General features: G+C 35.5%; 2 protein-coding genes across 2 annotated transcripts in view; one reads left to right on the forward strand and one right to left on the reverse strand.

The window, feature by feature from the left end:
• LOC121413478 (proto-oncogene tyrosine-protein kinase ROS-like) overlaps positions 1-2,597 on the forward strand; it is a 36,228-nt gene extending 33,631 nt beyond the window's left edge. The window contains 3 exon segments of the mRNA XM_041606301.1: positions 58-187; positions 564-697; positions 1,155-2,597. Of these exon segments, the coding sequence (XP_041462235.1) occupies positions 58-187; positions 564-697; positions 1,155-1,873 (983 nt within the window). The 3' untranslated portion in view covers positions 1,874-2,597.
• A 12,535-nt stretch (positions 2,598-15,132) lies between these two features.
• LOC121412823 (elongation of very long chain fatty acids protein 6-like) lies at positions 15,133-15,936 on the reverse strand. Its single transcript, XM_041605585.1, has one exon. The coding sequence runs from the start codon at positions 15,934-15,936 to the stop codon at positions 15,133-15,135; it is 804 nt and encodes a 267-aa protein (XP_041461519.1).
• Positions 15,937-17,539: the final 1,603 nt, after the last annotated feature.

Genomic DNA, 17,539 nt, shown 5'->3' on the forward strand with positions numbered 1-17,539 from the left:
TCTTCCTCAGAAAGTTTCATTCTTTCAATCGATATCTTATTGTGATGTGCCGGGCAGTTGGTGTGTTGATGTGGGAGGTAATGTCAAGAGGTCAACAGCCGTACCCAGCGAGGTCAAACGTAGAGGTCCTCAGGTTCGTGGAGGCTGGTGGAAGGCTAAGTCAACCGGATCAATGCCCTGATGAAATGTAAGTACAGGGATTCTTCACTTTGTTTTTGTTTTTTTTTCTTTTGAAGGGGGGGGGGGGTAGTCCAGGGCAACTAGGGTATTTTATGAATAGCTAATCAATGAAGTGAGATTTTGTTCAAATACCACCTCTTTATATTCAAAATTGAAACCACTTCACCATGTCAAATGGAAGACTATCCCATCAGATTGAGTGTTACGGCTGCCGTGGGTTTTTTTTTACTCTCCTGAATATTTATCATCCCAGCCACATCACTAAATCTTACATAAATATAGAAAAAATTGATTGATTTACTTTTATATTGTACCTCATTCAATTGAACATAATTCATGTTGCTAATGTGGTTTTTAATTGAATGTTTCATTGGTTGCCATAGTTACATGATGATGAGGCGATGCTGGGAGCGATCAACTGACGATCGTCCATCATTTAAGATGCTGAAAGAGATGATACATGATTTTAGGAGGAAATCGGTTGGACCTAATGGAGCTGATAATTTTGGATTTGAAGGTGAGAAAGTGTTTGAGGTGGAAAATAGATTTTGGAGAATGGTGCATCATTTCTTCCATATTTGAAATAATCTCAGTGCCTGTGAGAACGTAGTGAATGCTATATTGAACATATGAGAATGAGAATTCAGGTGATTAAATGCTTTGATATAACCTGTGGAGCCTTGATATTTAAAATTGATAACTATGACAAAAGACCCTGTTTTAGACACACGTATACATATAAAATGTACATATTCTTATCTCCCTAATGCACGTAAATGTTGCACTTTTCACTTTACCGTTAAATAAACAGATGCAAAATATTTGTAAAAGTGAGAATAACATTGTCACTGTATTTTATTATGGCTCAAGATAATCTTTTTTTAGAATGGTGAAGAGTTTTGCAGTTTTACTGTATTGTAGAGATTTATTGGAAATTTAAATGGTTAAAGATCTTTATTTTGATTTGTCTCCAGGAGATGGCAAGGTGAATTACTCTCATCTAAAGAAGGACATCCCTCCAGAGATGGAAGATTACCTACTCCCCATTGATAGCAAGGGAGATATCATCAAGAAACCTGATATTGAGCTTCCTCCAGACATTGACTATGACCTTGCAGACAAGGACCTTGCCAATCTGGCCTTTGAAGAAGATCAGAAGAAGGAGAAGCGGAAAGGCAGCAAGAAAGGACGGAGTCCTTTCAGTAGTCTCCGAGGGAGGTTACCCGGTGGGGCATCTGCAGCGGATCCGACACCACGCCTCGAAGCGGCGCTACAGGACCTAGCGAATAACCGAGAGCGTGGGCGGGACATCGACGATGAGAGATACCTCAAGTATCCAGTTGGGTCAGTCAGCAAGGCAACGGGAGCCGACATGGCCAATGCAGCGGATGGCGCAGTTGGAGGTGCAACTAGCATGGCTGCAGATGATGGCAGCGCAGAAGGTGCCGTCGGGTACTCAGCGGACATACCTATGAATGGTGATGCGCTGAACAGGACTGAACTGTCAAATTATTCACAGCCAAGAAAACGACACCCTAATCCATTCCGTGCCAACTCCATGGAAGAACTTGATGGTTATGACAATTTAGCATTTGCGACTTCGGGTGGTGTCAAGTCACCGGGAGGGGCTAAGGCATCGGGTGGTGTCTCACTCACCGGGGATATTATTGCAACAGACTATGCCAATGTATAATGCTTTCTTAACCATCTCAATCTATTCTTGTCATAACATTCTTTTATCCTATTAAACTATGTTGGTTACAAAGTCAGTGAATAGAAGTGTCCTTGATCAACATTGAACGTGAAGGTGTTTGGATGCTTCAGTATGCTGGAATCTCCTATGCAAGGTAAGATCCTGACCATAGAGTCTTCAATGCATTTAGTAAAACAATTCACTCATGACCAAGCAAATGTCTCCATTCTGTCATTGTATTCATTGGGTCAGCTTGAATATGCTTAATCCTTTGCACTTGACATTCAAATATAGTATTATAGTACAATTATATTCAGCCTTATTTAAAAAGAAAGTCAGTGAAGTGTCTTTAACACAAGAATCCTGCGAGCATCTTTCAATCACCAATCTTAACATTCATCATTGACAACAAACATGGTGGGGAATGCTAGGAAGCTCTCGTCCCTCTGAAGGTGCTAAGGGTCATTCACAGCATCTTTTCCTCATTGCCCATTGTTTTGTGTATGATGAATGTGAATATATACGCTTCATGCCTGAAAGATGCACCTCTGACTCTTGGTATAAATTTGTCACCCTTCACAGATATCAATTCCAATAAAAATATCTAAACTTGTTGAGCTGCAATTCTGAGGCATATTAAAGACTTCATCATTTTAGAGATCCTCTCCATTTGATCAGATTAATTAAAATACATCTATTTTACTAAATTGATGTCCGAAAAGTAATTATCATTATATATGTCTTACCCTCTGTATGTTGGAAATTTGTCTCTGTGTCAGTCTAGTCCATGAGTAAAAGATGTTGCTCTCAGATTATCAAAACTTAAAAAGTTCAAGATATGTAATTGAAATTTTTAAAAAATGTCAGTTCGTGAAAGAGGTTGATATATTTTATGGAATGGCCTATTGAGAAAAAAAAATCGAGATATTTCCAAGAAAAAAAGTCATATGAATGATTATGGATAAACCATTCAAATGTCATGTCAAAGTGAAATTTGTTTAATTTCAGACTTGTACTGTCCAAGACAGCTGAAGGGAACATCTCAGTTAATATTATCTGACCTTTAGTGTCTAATGATCACCAAAATGAAATTATAGTTGTATATATTTAATGTTCAAATTTATCTTTGTAAGCCTCTAAGTGGAAAGGAAGTTTGATTAAATCAGTACTATTATTTTGTGTGCTCCATCCATTTGGAGGTGTCCATTCTTCTGTTTGGATAAAATTAGAAGAAAGAGATCTAATACAAAATATGCAAAAGATATATGTTGCCTATTATTTTGAATATTTTCTTAAAATTCCAGCCGATACCTTGGCCATTTTTACATATATTTGTGATCATATCATTTGTAATTTTGAAATTAATCACAACTTGGTACTGAAGAGTTAGTACTTAAGTTCTTTTTCAAAGTTGTGATCATTCAGAATCAATTGCAACTCTTTGTAAGACTGGGACCAGATGTTAAAGACCTTGCTTTGCCCATTGGATTTTCCCCATGTTACGTTTTGTGCTCAAATTCTATACAAGTTTTTATACTTCTTTTTCATTCTAGTTTCTTTTTGTATCAATATGTATTTTGTTTTTATAATGATTTTTAGACAGGAAAAATGTGTATATTTCTGGTGCTTTTAGTTTCATATCACACAAAGCTTTTGTTGTTGGTGGTCTTGTAACACAAAGATTTGTAATTAATTGCAAGTTTTGAAAGATGAATTCTTAACCACTATGTGATTGATTGCTAATCTTTGTGTTAATAGAGAACCTAGGTATAGACTATATGCTGCAGTGTAGCTCTTTCCTATTGCTTTAGATTTTGGAGATTGTATTCTTGAACTATATGCGTTTTTATGGTATGCTGGACATAACATTTATCCGTTTATTTATCATTCTGGTTTGCCAATCACATGTATATTGCAAAGCATACTGAATCGAAATAATAGAATTACCTCTACTTTCCTCTTAACTTTTCTTTTTGTAAATTGCTGTAAGGCTTTTTAATGTATTTTTGAACTGTCAGATAATAAAAAAATCATAATAAAGAGAGAGAGAAATGGGGAAAAGGGGTGTGAAAGGAGGATGAAGAACAAATATTTTGCATTGAATAACATTTATGAACTATAAACAAATTTGCATTTACTTGTAAATTCCAGGAGTTCCACAGGTTATTTTTTATTGAGAGAAATAGAGAGGGGTGGAGAGATTATTTTCTTTTTATGTTTTATGTAATACTTTTAAGATTTACGGAAGTGTTCTCTGTCATATAGTACTTGGTGGGGTTTTATTTTTTTTTCTTCTAATTTTTTTTGTCCCTTTGTCTACCAACTCACAAAGTAATATTATTGCCTAGGCATAAATGAAAAAAAAATAGAGTAGATGATTATCACGATTTTAAGGGCATATTATGCTTCCTGGGGATTTGTAAATGATAGAAAATACTGCATATGTCAATTTATGAAAAAAATGGTGCTTTATGTATAATTTTGAATATAATTCATGTGCCTTTGTTGATACATGTAACTGCTGCTTTGCAATGTGATTTAATTGATAGCAATGAACTGAACATTTAATGTAAAATCTACTTATTAAAAAATTATAGTACTATTCTACTAAAGAGACAATTCCATGTTTTATTTGGGAGTGTTTGATTTGATCTCTGTGTATATATGATATTGATTAATAAGTACTATACTGAATGTACATGTAGTACAGTATGTATGTAATCATATATATTTATATATAATTTGTATTTAAACCAATATTATACTTCATTTGTATTATATCAGTACTGGAATCAATATATAAGTATATTCTTTATAAAGTACCAGCAAATTTCACTTGTAATGAATTAAGTTGACCTTGCATTTAATAGTGCACTGGACTTTACACAATTTGGTTTATATCACTCATTAAGCCCCTTCCTGAATATCTGCTTTTAATCATGTGTAAAAGGGGGAATTCCGTGCTATTAACCCTTTAAACCAGAAAGGCTCCAAAACCAGCCATGCAGTTAACTTGCAAATACCAGAATGGCCGGGATACCGTCCTTAAGCCATGTGACCTGAAAAACACAAGTTCTTTAAAATGTTGAGTCTTTTTAATATGACATCTTGGGGATATTCGGTTGATAACTTCTGTTCATATTTTAAACAATAAATGGCTTTGACTTTGAAGGTTTTTAGCATCAAAATGGCCCCAAAATACAACTCGCCTGGGGAGGCTTGGGCGATAATACATTGCTAATCATCTGCTGACTATGGGTGCACTATGGCAAAATATTGCCTCGTTCAAAACAGTGATTTTGAGAATGAAACATACACTAACGATTAGATATTGTCTGTACAAGAAGCTACACAACATTAGCAGGGCTGGGCCGGGTACCAGGGATGAAAATGTCACTGGGGCTCATATCATGAGAATAGGAGATCAGTTATTTCAATTGCATTATTTCTTCAATATGCTTGATTGATTCAGGTCAATTAGAAATATTCAGGGTTCAAAGGGTTAAACCTGAATTGAATTCGAAACTCATTACAGAGTTCTGTCTGTGAGAAGCTATTTAGGTGCGTATTGTTCTGTTTCTCTGGTGAGAATGATCTCATACATTCCTTTAATTATACCGAAGTGTTTTATCTGTGTGAAATGGGTAAAAATATCTACAAACGTGTATGAATATCAAACTGAGTCATGCAACAAGAAAGATGAATGAGGGGAACCATGCAGATATAGTTTACATATGTGGACTTTTTCTTCCTGTATTGTGATTGTCATGCTACAAAGAAAATGACTTATTTTTTTGAAAATTTCATTGTACACTGTTACATTTATCGAGAGATGTGAATATATTCAGTAGATTTACCAATGAATTATTCCAGAAAATTGTATTCATAAAGCTTAGCATTCCCTATCAAAAGTGCCTTGCATGTTATTGTTTTGTAGAAATTCTGTTTGTTCATCGAAATGTACATAATTCTATACATTCATGTTCATATTTATATATTTTATATACTTTTCATGTCGAATTTGAAGAGAAAATGAAATTGAATTTTTACATTTATTATTAATCAATTGATTAAAATGAGTGATAAACAACTCTGTGGTGAATTTTAATAATGTTGCACGTGTTGTTATTTTAACTAATTCTCTACTGTAATATTGATGTTTTGTTATGAATAGAACTGACCCTTAAATTCAATGGATGGAAGTCACAAGGGATATCAATCATTGATTCTTAGCAAAGAGGCCGTTCTCATTTCGCTTTTTAAAAACTAGTTTACTGGAAACCTATTCAGGAAACAAGTTTGGAAGATCGCTTTGCTAGCGTTCTCACTTGATCACATGAAAGTGGTTTTCAAAATCACTTGACGTAAAGCGATCTTGTTGCTATGGAAACGCTGTCAGTAAGATGACACATTTCGTGCGAAATTCGAAACCGCAGCATAGGTATTCTACACCTGTTGTGTGGAGTAGTGCGCTCGAAATGTGTGAAGATCGCTTCCCAAGGAACGGTTGTGTCCTCAATTACGCTAAAACCAGTTTAACGAGGCAAAGCGAGCTACATCGCGAGGTGGTTTTCTGAACAGGTTTGGAAGATCGCTTTGACCGTTCTCACTACAATGGATGCAACACTCCAGAGAACATGGGTGTAATAAGACTACAAAAGAATGCAAATATAAGTAGATGTTTATTGAATGGGAATGTGTACCTAGGTTTCTTGGCCTTGGCTCCATATCCAACGTGGAGCAAAGTCTAGGGAGAATAAACCATGATAATTCCAAATTCCCACTGTCACAATCAAAACCGTGGTTTTAACCATGGAATAATCATGATCATATCAAATCATATTGGATCAATTGTGCAATCTTATTGGTCAGAGAAAATTTTTGAATAATTCCTTTTTTTGCAATTGGCTATGAGAAGCCATTTGTATTATTCATAGCAGATAGCATGACAGTGGGAGCAAGGTATAAATGCATTTTATAAGAGCAGAAATGAAAATATTGGTTGAAGGTTTGAGGTAAATCCATCAAAGAATTATTTCTAGAAAACATTATGAAATGATGTGTCTGATGATTATCATGAAAGCTGAAATGAATTCTCAATTTTCTGAAAAATTGTATTTGATTGAATCTAACTCATATATGAGCAATGGGGGGGGGCTGCTTGCATATGACATCACAGAACCAAAATTCTGAAATCCATAGTTCTATATTTTAATCATTGATTGATATTTAACGCATTTCCACTAATATCTTGTTTTTTCTACTTTTATAAAAAAACAACTTTATAACCAGAATGAACTTCGCCATTGTTTTTGGTCATGAGAATATAGCAAGTTTCAACAAACTCAAGGGCTTGCATATGCAAAATTCTGAGAAAATCAAAATGAAATCTTTGATTACATTGCAAACGATCATTAGCTAGTATATTTTGATTTGAACTACATCCAAAGCTATGTGGTAAATTCAGGTTTTACTTAGTAAGATTCATGAAAATAATGGACAAAGGAATACAAACAGAAGTACATGTATATGCTATCATTTCTTTTTCTTTTTAGTTTTTTGTGAGATTATGATGGAACTTACAGTGAAAGTGAGAGTAAAACAGGGCTCATCTCTAAAGCGTTCAACATTTTCAAAGTAATTTTATCACTCTAGATCTGTCTCGCTCTCTCACACATGCACTTTGTCTCTATCTTCATTTATTTCTAATCACCTCTGTAGAGAAAGCAATTTCCCTTCAAAGTGTAATTTAGTGTATAAATAGCAATGATGCCTTGGAACACTAAAGCAGTGATAAGTATACAGAAGTTTTAGACAATGAGTGAATGAAAGAAAAACATGGATTGCCTTTAAGCAATTAAAAATGAGAACATGACCACCCCAAATAAGGTTTATGTGAAACTAGCCTTGCGGCTTTTCTATTTACTATCTGTCTGAGATATTGAAGGGGGGGGGGGGTTGCCACAACTTTCTGTGCACGTTAGTGCAAGCAAGGCCATTAGCTACTACATGAACATATGGCTGATGGGTAGATGAGGAATTTGTAGTGAAAAAGATACAGATGCTAATTAGTAATTCTTTGGTGTTTGATTCCATCAATGCACAATGGCAGACTTCGTTTATGCTTTGAATACGGTCTGTGCTTCAACATATAACACACTGGATTGTATTGTATCCATGCATATAGCTTGGTACGTGTTGAATAACTTGAATAGAAGAAAAAGAAATGGGGTGAGAGATACATACATACATACATACATGCATACATGTAGATAGATAGATACATAGATAGATGTAGATAGATAGATGTAGATAGATAGATGTAGATAGATGTAGATAGATAGATGTAGATAGATAGATACATAGATAGATGTAGATAGATAGATGTAGATAGATAGATAGATGTAGATAGATGTAGATAGATAGATGTAGATAGATAGATGTAGATAGATAGATACATAGATAGATGTAGATAGATAGATGTAGATAGATAGATGTAGATAGATAGATGTAGATAGATAGATAGATGTAGATAGATAGATAGGGGAGAGGAAAAGAAAGTGAAGAGGGATATGTTGATAAAGGGCTGTGGTATAGAATAGTAAAAGAGAGTTTAGAAATGGTGGTGTGGAGAAAAGAGGAGAGAGTGACAGAGGTAAAATAGAAAAATGTAGAAAGGGAAGAGAACAAGGACATACATATAAATATTTTGTATTAGAGAATGTCTCTGTGTAGGGTGTGTCTGTGCATGAGAGATAGAGAAAAAGACAGTTTGAAAAGGAGGGGGATATAAATATTTTACATTTAGAGATTATCTGTGTGTAGGGGTGTATCTGTGCATGAGAGAGATAGAGAAAGAATGGACAGTTTGAAAAGGAGGGGGATATAAATATTTTGTATAAGAGAATGTCTCTGTGTGTAGGGGTGTGTCTGTGCATGAAAGAGAGATAGAGAAAAAAGACAGTTTGAAAAGGAGGGGGAGGGATAAAGAGAGAGGGGAGAGAGGCATGTGATAAAGACAGAAAATGGACAAAGCCTAGAGAATGCAGGAGATAGTGTACAAGCAGCATAAATTCATTAAAATGACAAAGAGAGCAATGGGAAACTAGGGTGAGGTGACAGACCGACGCCAGGTTGAGGCACAATAAAATCTCAAACAATAAAGTTCAATGTATTTATAAACATGCTTCCATCCCATTTCCAATGAGGAGCAATGGACCATCAAATTTTCAGACAGCTGCCTGATGCATAGGATGTCATCAATTCAGTGTCTCCACCTCACACATGCTGCAAACAGAAAATTACACACGATAAACCACAATGATTACTGCAAGCACTGACTTTTATCAGTCCTTTTATTAGTATAATAATCACAATTTACATGAATTACATGATTTCCCTTCTCACTGTGAGTGGCTATGTAATTTGGGAATTGTACCCTTATTTGACCATCACTTGTATTACCAACTTTCTCTAAACAAACTGTTTATTAAAACAAAACATACTTGTTCGCATGTTAAATCACAATGTTTATGAAAGGTGTTTCACACTTCTTTGAACATAAGAACATTTTGTTTTTAACCTTTTTTATGTTATTATTCTAAGTAACTATACTGAATTACTTGTATGTAAAGCATATAGAGGTTCTATTGAATATTATGCACTTTATAAAGTTAAACATCTAATATCATCATTATTATTATGCAATGAAATAATATTCAATTTGGCGAGTACATATAACAAAAAAACACTGTACATGTTTAACTTGAAGTATTGCATGAAAATGCAATTAAAACATGAGGCAGGTATTAGTACCCGATGCATTATCATACGATTACATTGTTTTGTTTAAAAATACATGAAATTGTGGCAAAATTTCTTCTCGCTCCAAAAAAAGCTCTGGCAATATTGAATTACATGAAATCACAACACATAATGTTCTCCCAAAAAAATTTCATCCCATTTTTAAGGATTTCGGTATGTCAAATGAAGCATTGCAAAAAAAATTAAATCAATAGTAGGCCTAAATCTATATGTAGTTGGTATCCCAAATCAATGCTACATCTTGCAATTAAAGGTATTGTTTAACTTTGTGAGCAGCCAATTTAAAAAAATCTCAAACCAAGATGAAACATGTGTAAAAGAGCATGTATTAGAACTAATAAACCCTGAAAACAACCATTATTGAGAATAAAAAGCTAAAACTACAAGGCAAACCCCGATTTTGTAAATAGGCGTCTTATAGACACCTAAATAGTACACATAAGTGTATGGGATGAAATTAAGATGTTTCCGGTCACTTTATATTTCAATTTTTAAAGCACTAAATAATCATTTTCTAATGCAATTTTTTCTGGGCTTCATTTTTGTAACATATCACAGACACAGGTGACAAGTGTGACCTTCTAGCTCAGATTTTTTAAAAGTCAAACCAATGTTAACCAATCACTTTAATTACAAATTTGTAACTGATAGCTGATCTGCTTATTACAAGGAGTGTAAGCTTATCGCTACAGCTAACACTGACATCTCAATTGTAAAATTGTGACAAAAAATTGCAATTGATTGCAAATATTTTCTTGCAACACCCAAAGAGATGACATTTTGTACGCAAACATGCCATACATGTATTCTTTTATCATGTAAGCAAATTTATAATTTTCAAGGGCGTAGGCTGGTTTGAGCATAGGGAGGTGCACATCCTGGGAAGGTGGAACTAAAGTGGTATGGGAGCATGCATATTTTGGGGAGGTGGAACTTAAGTTTTGAAAATCAGTTGCTGAAAACAGAAGGGGTACAAATTTTGCTTTGCTTGCCAGTGTTGGAACTCCTCTGCCTCAGCGAGAGGGCGCACCCCCCAGACTACACCCTTGATTTCAAGTTTGAGTACATCAATGTCCACATCAAGTCACATATTTTTTGTAAAGAAAAAATGCCACTCCAATATGAATACATTGCACATTGAATTTAAACTCTGCAGCATCATTAACAAAACAAAAAAAAAACAAAATAATATTCTTATACCGTGCCAACAGCCTCTTTTCTGTGTTTTGTTCAGGTCACTGTAATCATATCACAGTGAGGATAATTTACTGTTTTATTTCAAATTCATGGCAAGAGGTACCAAGTTCATTTTGATAAAAGTACATGCCAGCTGGCCACAACTGTCCAATCAAGATCATTGTTCTATGCACACTTTGTTCAAACTACCGACCAGGAACCAATCAGAATGGTTCTTTAATTTACAATTCATCACAAACCTTACATGTTACAGGCAAGGCATTGTGAGAAAGTTTATAAACCCCAAAGCAATGTTCAAATCACAGACTTGTCTATTTTCAGTTCAAATTCTACAATGTATGCATAATTTGTAAACAGAACACCCATCTGAAACCTTGCAAGAGGCTTACCACACATAGAAAGAATGTGCAAAAATAGAGAAATACCCCATTCTCAGAAGAAAAAAGAAAGTATTATTAAACAGATACTATGCAATATGCCCTTTTCAAATGACACGATCAGCATTTTCACAGAAAAGTTTGGTTCAATATATCTGGGGGCGAGTCACTGTACGTGTACATTTGGGGGGGGGGGACGTTGAACTGAATGTAAATCTCAAATATGATTTCAATTCCATGCATATCAAATGATTCCTGAGAGTTGCACTTCTATCATAGCTTGTCAGTGGAAAATGTGAATCCACAGCTTTCCAAGTCCCGTACAAGTGCTTGATATAACATCCACAAAAATAAGGTTAACAAAACAATACGTTATCACACCATACTGTGTTTAAACACACAGTGCATGTCACACGTGTGTTCCTCAACAAAAAAAGAAAACAATCATTGATGCACACTTTAGAGATTATAGAGATACCTGGGGATGGACGTGAAAGTTGTCAACACTGACAGGCTGTCATTATTGACAGTTACCATGTAGAAAAAGACAGATCTTCTCAGCCAATCACAAAACAGGAAAAATCTCACAACTTATAAACCAGCCAGAATACATAGGCCTACATACATGTACATCTGAATAGGTTGGAAAATTATCAGGTAGAAAGTACATGTAATTGGTCATTGGGGTATGGATCGATTAGAGTTGGGATGTACATTAAACAATGTCCTGTAAATCAGTTTCCAATGCAAATAATTTCCTGAGTGAATTCATATTTCATATTCATATAATATTCATATTCATTCGTTAAAGTTGGATTTTCCACTTGGGAAATATATATGAATTCCATTCCAATGATGAACCCTGTCAGTAAAATTCTGACCAATTAATGATGCAATAAAACAATGTTTTCCCATATTCCCCAGATATTTGTAGATTTGCTTCACTCGTTAAAAACATATTTTTCTTTAGTATCTTGAAAGTTATCCATCAACAAATGCACAACTTTAATGACAAAATTACTATCAAGTATCAACCAATCAATCACATGCCGAGATTTCTAGTATGTAGGTTTACACTGATTTATCACAATTCTTTTGTGAGATATTTGTCCCAGTGCTCTGAATTGTGTTCAAAGATTTATCTTTGTATGTATATGTTATTGAATAGATTATTTCAATGTTACAGACTATGCAATCACGCACGAGAGCATGAAATAAATCTTCAGAGGTCTCTCTGAGGCCGGCAACAACACTCATCTATTCATGTATAATTGTACCAGTATTTCTGGGCACGGGTGGTATCGTGGTAGGAATTCTGACAGCTACATACATAGAAATAGAATACAATTCATTCCCTAAACCTACCTATACTCAAGTTATATTTCATCACAGATCCTCCCAGAGGGTATCAAAGCATAACAGGAAACTTTCATGTTTAAATACCTGAAGTTTACTTTTGAACATTTCAACAGAGAATCTTAATTAAACTTGTCAAGTATATGTTTGATTTTCAAGAGGCAGAGCAAAGAATAGGGGCAAAATCCGTCTGATGACTAATTACATTGTTTGTACGATGTGTAGTACGTATTCTGTACAATATTTACATAGACTGCTCTTGGCAAATCAAGATTAGATTATGGTCATTTATAGATACGATTACAACAAGTGTTATTATGAAATGATTACAAAGCTTTCCTGATTGCTTTTGACCAACAAAGTTGATCCTAGACAGATAATACAGAAAAAAATTCCCCTGAAGGTTGCTTCCTTCCATTTGGAATGATCACAAAGAAGAATTAAAACAAGGTCAGTGATACTGTCCTGAAATATGTCCACAAGTAGTGATTTGTGTGAAAGGGGGCACTCAATATAACCCTGTGTTACACATAATACCATTGCCCCGGTCTCACCAACTATGCAAACAAGGTAATCATCCAATGAAATGCTTACAAAATATTGTCTCAATGAAACAAGTAGACAAAATCGTCATACAAAATATCATGAAATAATTTCAATACCTTGAGAGTTGAGACAAATGTTTCCACTAGCCTAGAAACAAATATAAAGCAAACAGGAAAATTTATTAATGATTCATAAATAATTCATTCACTGAGACAAGCTAACCTTTCAGTCAGGTTTGCACTATTTGGGGAGCTGAGAACTATATTCTTGCAACACAAAAAAAAGCATTCCAGTCCAGAAATTCAAGATTTTTTTGTTTACCTGAACTCAAAATATAAACATTGCCAAAAAGGAGGAAATAAAATGAATCTTTATTAGAGAGTGACACCTAACAGTTAGGCTGATGTGACTAAATATTAATTGCTATGTATGGCCTTATGTAAATGTATATAGTGTACACTTTGCTCATTTGCAACATACAAGCATATTGATTTACACTGTATTGACTGTAATAACAGATGTTGAAGCTAAATAATATCATTTACACTGACACAATCAGATTACAGAGTATGTAAATGAGGGTCATAGTCTATTTTTTCAATTTTTTTTATTATGAATATATTCTGAGAAATATATACTTATAAAATGAATTACATGTCTATTTTATATCAAAATTTTACAATAGATGACTGCATGTCATTCATGACGATTTGTACTAAGGTTACAGATTGTGCATACATGTATCTCTGGAAGGCAGTTAACCTCAATGGTAAAAAAAAATTGTAGGACTCTGAAAAACATACTGTCTTTTACCATCTTAAACCAACCAGTATCTTCTTGTTTGTCAAATAAATATATCTCCATCATAAAATAATATTGATAATTCATTGATCAGATATTGATTGCACTGACAATTATCCCACCCCTTTGATAAAAAAATGTACAACACTATAGAATTCTATACTAATAAGAACTACTAATCTACTTTGGCAAGACTTGTATTCAATACTGTCAACAGCGTCAACAAGTTTACAAAGTCCTTCTGAATAATTTAATCAAATATTTTTACTGGTACCCGGCCTCTGCCGTATCTCCACATGACCATCCCAAGCACATTTCTGGGTTCTTTGGGTATAGGCCTATATGCAACACATAGTCAAAACTAAAATTTGATTTCTCCTTTTACAGAGGCACTTCATGCATGCACAGGAAATCTAAAGTTACACACTTTAAAGAGAAATGCACAATGGTTTGTTTGTTTGTTACCTTGAATATTGCATATAAGCACCGTAAAGACTAAAAGAAAATGAATTAGCTTTTTATGCTGTCATTTTCTATCTAATACAAAAAACACTCATCAAGAAGACAAGTACCTTAAGAAGGATATGAAGATATTTGAATTCAGCCATAATAAATATGGCTTTTAATGAAAACAAATATGAAACCACTTTAAATACTGCAGAAAAATTTATCAGTTGCCCGAGGGACGGGGAGAGGGAGTTACATCCCATGGGCGGAGGTGTTTTACATAACAAAGAACACAATATTTAGTTTCAATCAATATACCAAAGGGTTAAGTTGCAACACCTCCCCACTAAATAAAAAGATCAATAATTCTGAACAACAGGAAAAACTGTAGGGATTTTTTTTTTATTTAGGCGTGGGGTTCACCCCTTCCCCTATAGCTTTCTGCAAGATATTGTATTTGAAAACCAAATTATAGTCCAGCATGATTCTTTTTGGGGGGGGGCGGGGAGGGGGTTGATTTTAAGAATTGAAAATTTTTTATCTCCTCAAAAACAATGTTTTTTCATCTTTTGATCTTTTACTCCCTTCAAAATATGTACAAATTTATAGCAATAGAACGAAGGTCACAAGTAAATGTTCAGAAAACAGTTGTACATGTAGTAACTTGTGCTTAATTCATATTGAATTGTTTGTCCTTGATACAATTGAGCTCTATTCCTTAAGTTTCTTCACTTTACTTGGCTTGATGTAGGCCTCATAAAAGAACTTCAAAAAGAAGTAAAGGAAGCTAAGGTAGAGTACGACAGACCAAGCTATATTTACTCCATGGGTATCACACTCATTCCCTCGGACAAGCTGTATAATGGTATGTACCGTCACAGCAATTGATATAAAAAACTGTGACAGCTGAATAACGGTGATCCCGACCTTCACTTGCTGCGGTATTTTTGTGACTTTAGCGGCACTCACAGCGTAGTAGGCATACATAGCGGCGTGGACACCAAAGTTGAGGGTTGCAAAGAATCGTCCAGTGGAGATATAATCACGATGGGAGTACCAGGAGTAGATGAGGGTGAAAACGTGGTGATACCAATGGATGAAGATCAGCTTACGCTTACGAGCCACGATGAAGAACGTATCCCCCAATTCAATGACTTTGCTCATCGGAAACAACCATGCCCACATTCCTATTCTCCCATTGTAGAAATTGGCTTTGCAGATCACATCGTGCCAACCATTCTCAACGAACAACCGTCGCAACAGATCTGGCGCTGTATTCACCAACCCCAGGAAGCTGAAAAGGGCGAATGCGGCTGACCACATCATCAAAGGGCGACGTAGGTCGTAGGCAGGACGGTTCTCCATCCATCGTTGACCTCCAAAGACGAGGATGAGATAGACAGCTGAGATGAGCAGGGATACCCACCAATTCTCCCGGAGCCATCGGCCATGGAAATCGGTGTCAAATGAGGCTCCTTTATCTCGGTACAAGCTCAGTGCATTTTTTACATCCATGTTCTTTTCCAATTAATCACTTAATATTCAGAATATGATCAGTAGTCCAGTACACTTCTGAGGAAGGAATTATAGCAACCTTATTTTTCACTATATATCAATTCCTGAGAATGAAGCATTGTTGATGCACCTAGTTTGGAATTCGAATGTCAAGAACGATGTCATGCGGGAACCATGTCATGCAGACCAACGGCCACGCCTCTATTTGCAGCATCCAATTCTCACACAAAGATGGGGCCGGGGAGCGAAATGATAGCAATCCTCACTGGTTATATGGCAAGAAAATTGTCGAAATTCAGCGAAGTTGGACATACACGAGCTAAGACAGCTCCGTCTTAGACATGGGCATCCCGAGCGTTCGATCCTTGCCAATTGATGTTGCAGTCTCAGCTGGAGAAATGACAATAAAAAGCTCTTTCACTGAATTCAGTTTCACTACCAGTCCATTCACTCAGGCAGCGGGCTTCACCTGCAAACTGCACATGCATTCTGTGCATGTATGCATAATGTACTCTCAATGCTTTGAAGCTCGCGAGAGAAAGAAAAAGACCGGTTTATTGCACGTGTGTATGATGAACAGTGGGGAAATAGTCTAGATTTTCAGTCTCATAACGTAATTCAAACCGAGTTTTTGATTTTTTTTTCCACGAAAAAAGCTATCAGCTTAGAGATGATATTTAAAAAGGAGATATTAGTAAATTTTTAATGTTAATTACAAAGATTACAAACTGAAGATTTAATTCAAAATGTAAATTCTATATCACAGGCTAAATTCGAATTAGTTGATAGACTATCAACATCGCCTCATATCTTCTTGAAAGGGTCACGCCAGCTGGGTCATCGATTTCAGGATTTTGCTCATGAAAATGGTTCGAGAAGTACGACTAGTTTGGAATTATTGTCTCGTGGCAACAATTACAAACAAATTAAAAACTATGGAATCCAATACAGACGATTTATCAACATAGCCAGGAACGCGGGGGGGGGGTCAGGGCCAAAGGGCAGGGCACTAGGGGCGCCGCCGCGCGTGTGGCCCGAGTGCCGGGATGTGACTTGGGGGCGTTGTCGGGGGCATTGTTTCTTCAAGTTTATTTTATTGATAATTGATTTCAAATACAAACATAAAGGATTACAATCAAACAAAATTAATAATTTGTACAAATAGAGTCACTCTAATACAAAAAAAAAAGGTGGGAACATAACTAACCAGAAGCGATTTGCTGTCGGGAACTGTTTGACTTTCGATTACTTGTCAATACAGGGCATGTTGGGTGTTGATATAGGCCTACTTCTTATTCAATGTCAACATGGGTGGCGTCACAGAGGGGGGGGGCTCAGTTTTCTCCAGATGAGCAACAATAAGACCGAAAAAAAGAAAATAGAAGATAAGATTGAAGATAGTCGACGTCGATCCTATATGCTTTTCATTTTACACATCTTATTTCTTCTTCTTTCCCTCTTCCCCCTCTTTCTTTATATTACCTCATATACGTACAACATCCAATAGGGAACGGTCGCTTTTCTCCTGAAAACCCCGTCCGGGAGAAGTTTATACATATAGCCTATAGGCCTATAGGAGAGACCGGTGAATGTGAAATTTTCG

The sequence above is a fragment of the Lytechinus variegatus genome, chromosome 4 (genome assembly GCF_018143015.1).
Source record: "Lytechinus variegatus isolate NC3 chromosome 4, Lvar_3.0, whole genome shotgun sequence".
Lineage (NCBI taxonomy): Eukaryota > Metazoa > Echinodermata > Echinoidea > Temnopleuroida > Toxopneustidae > Lytechinus > Lytechinus variegatus.

Excerpts from the sequence above, each read along its gene's own strand:
- LOC121412823 (XM_041605585.1), bottom strand. The coding sequence starts at position 15,936 with ATGGATGTAAAAAATGCACTGAGCTTGTACCGAGATAAAGGAGCCTCA.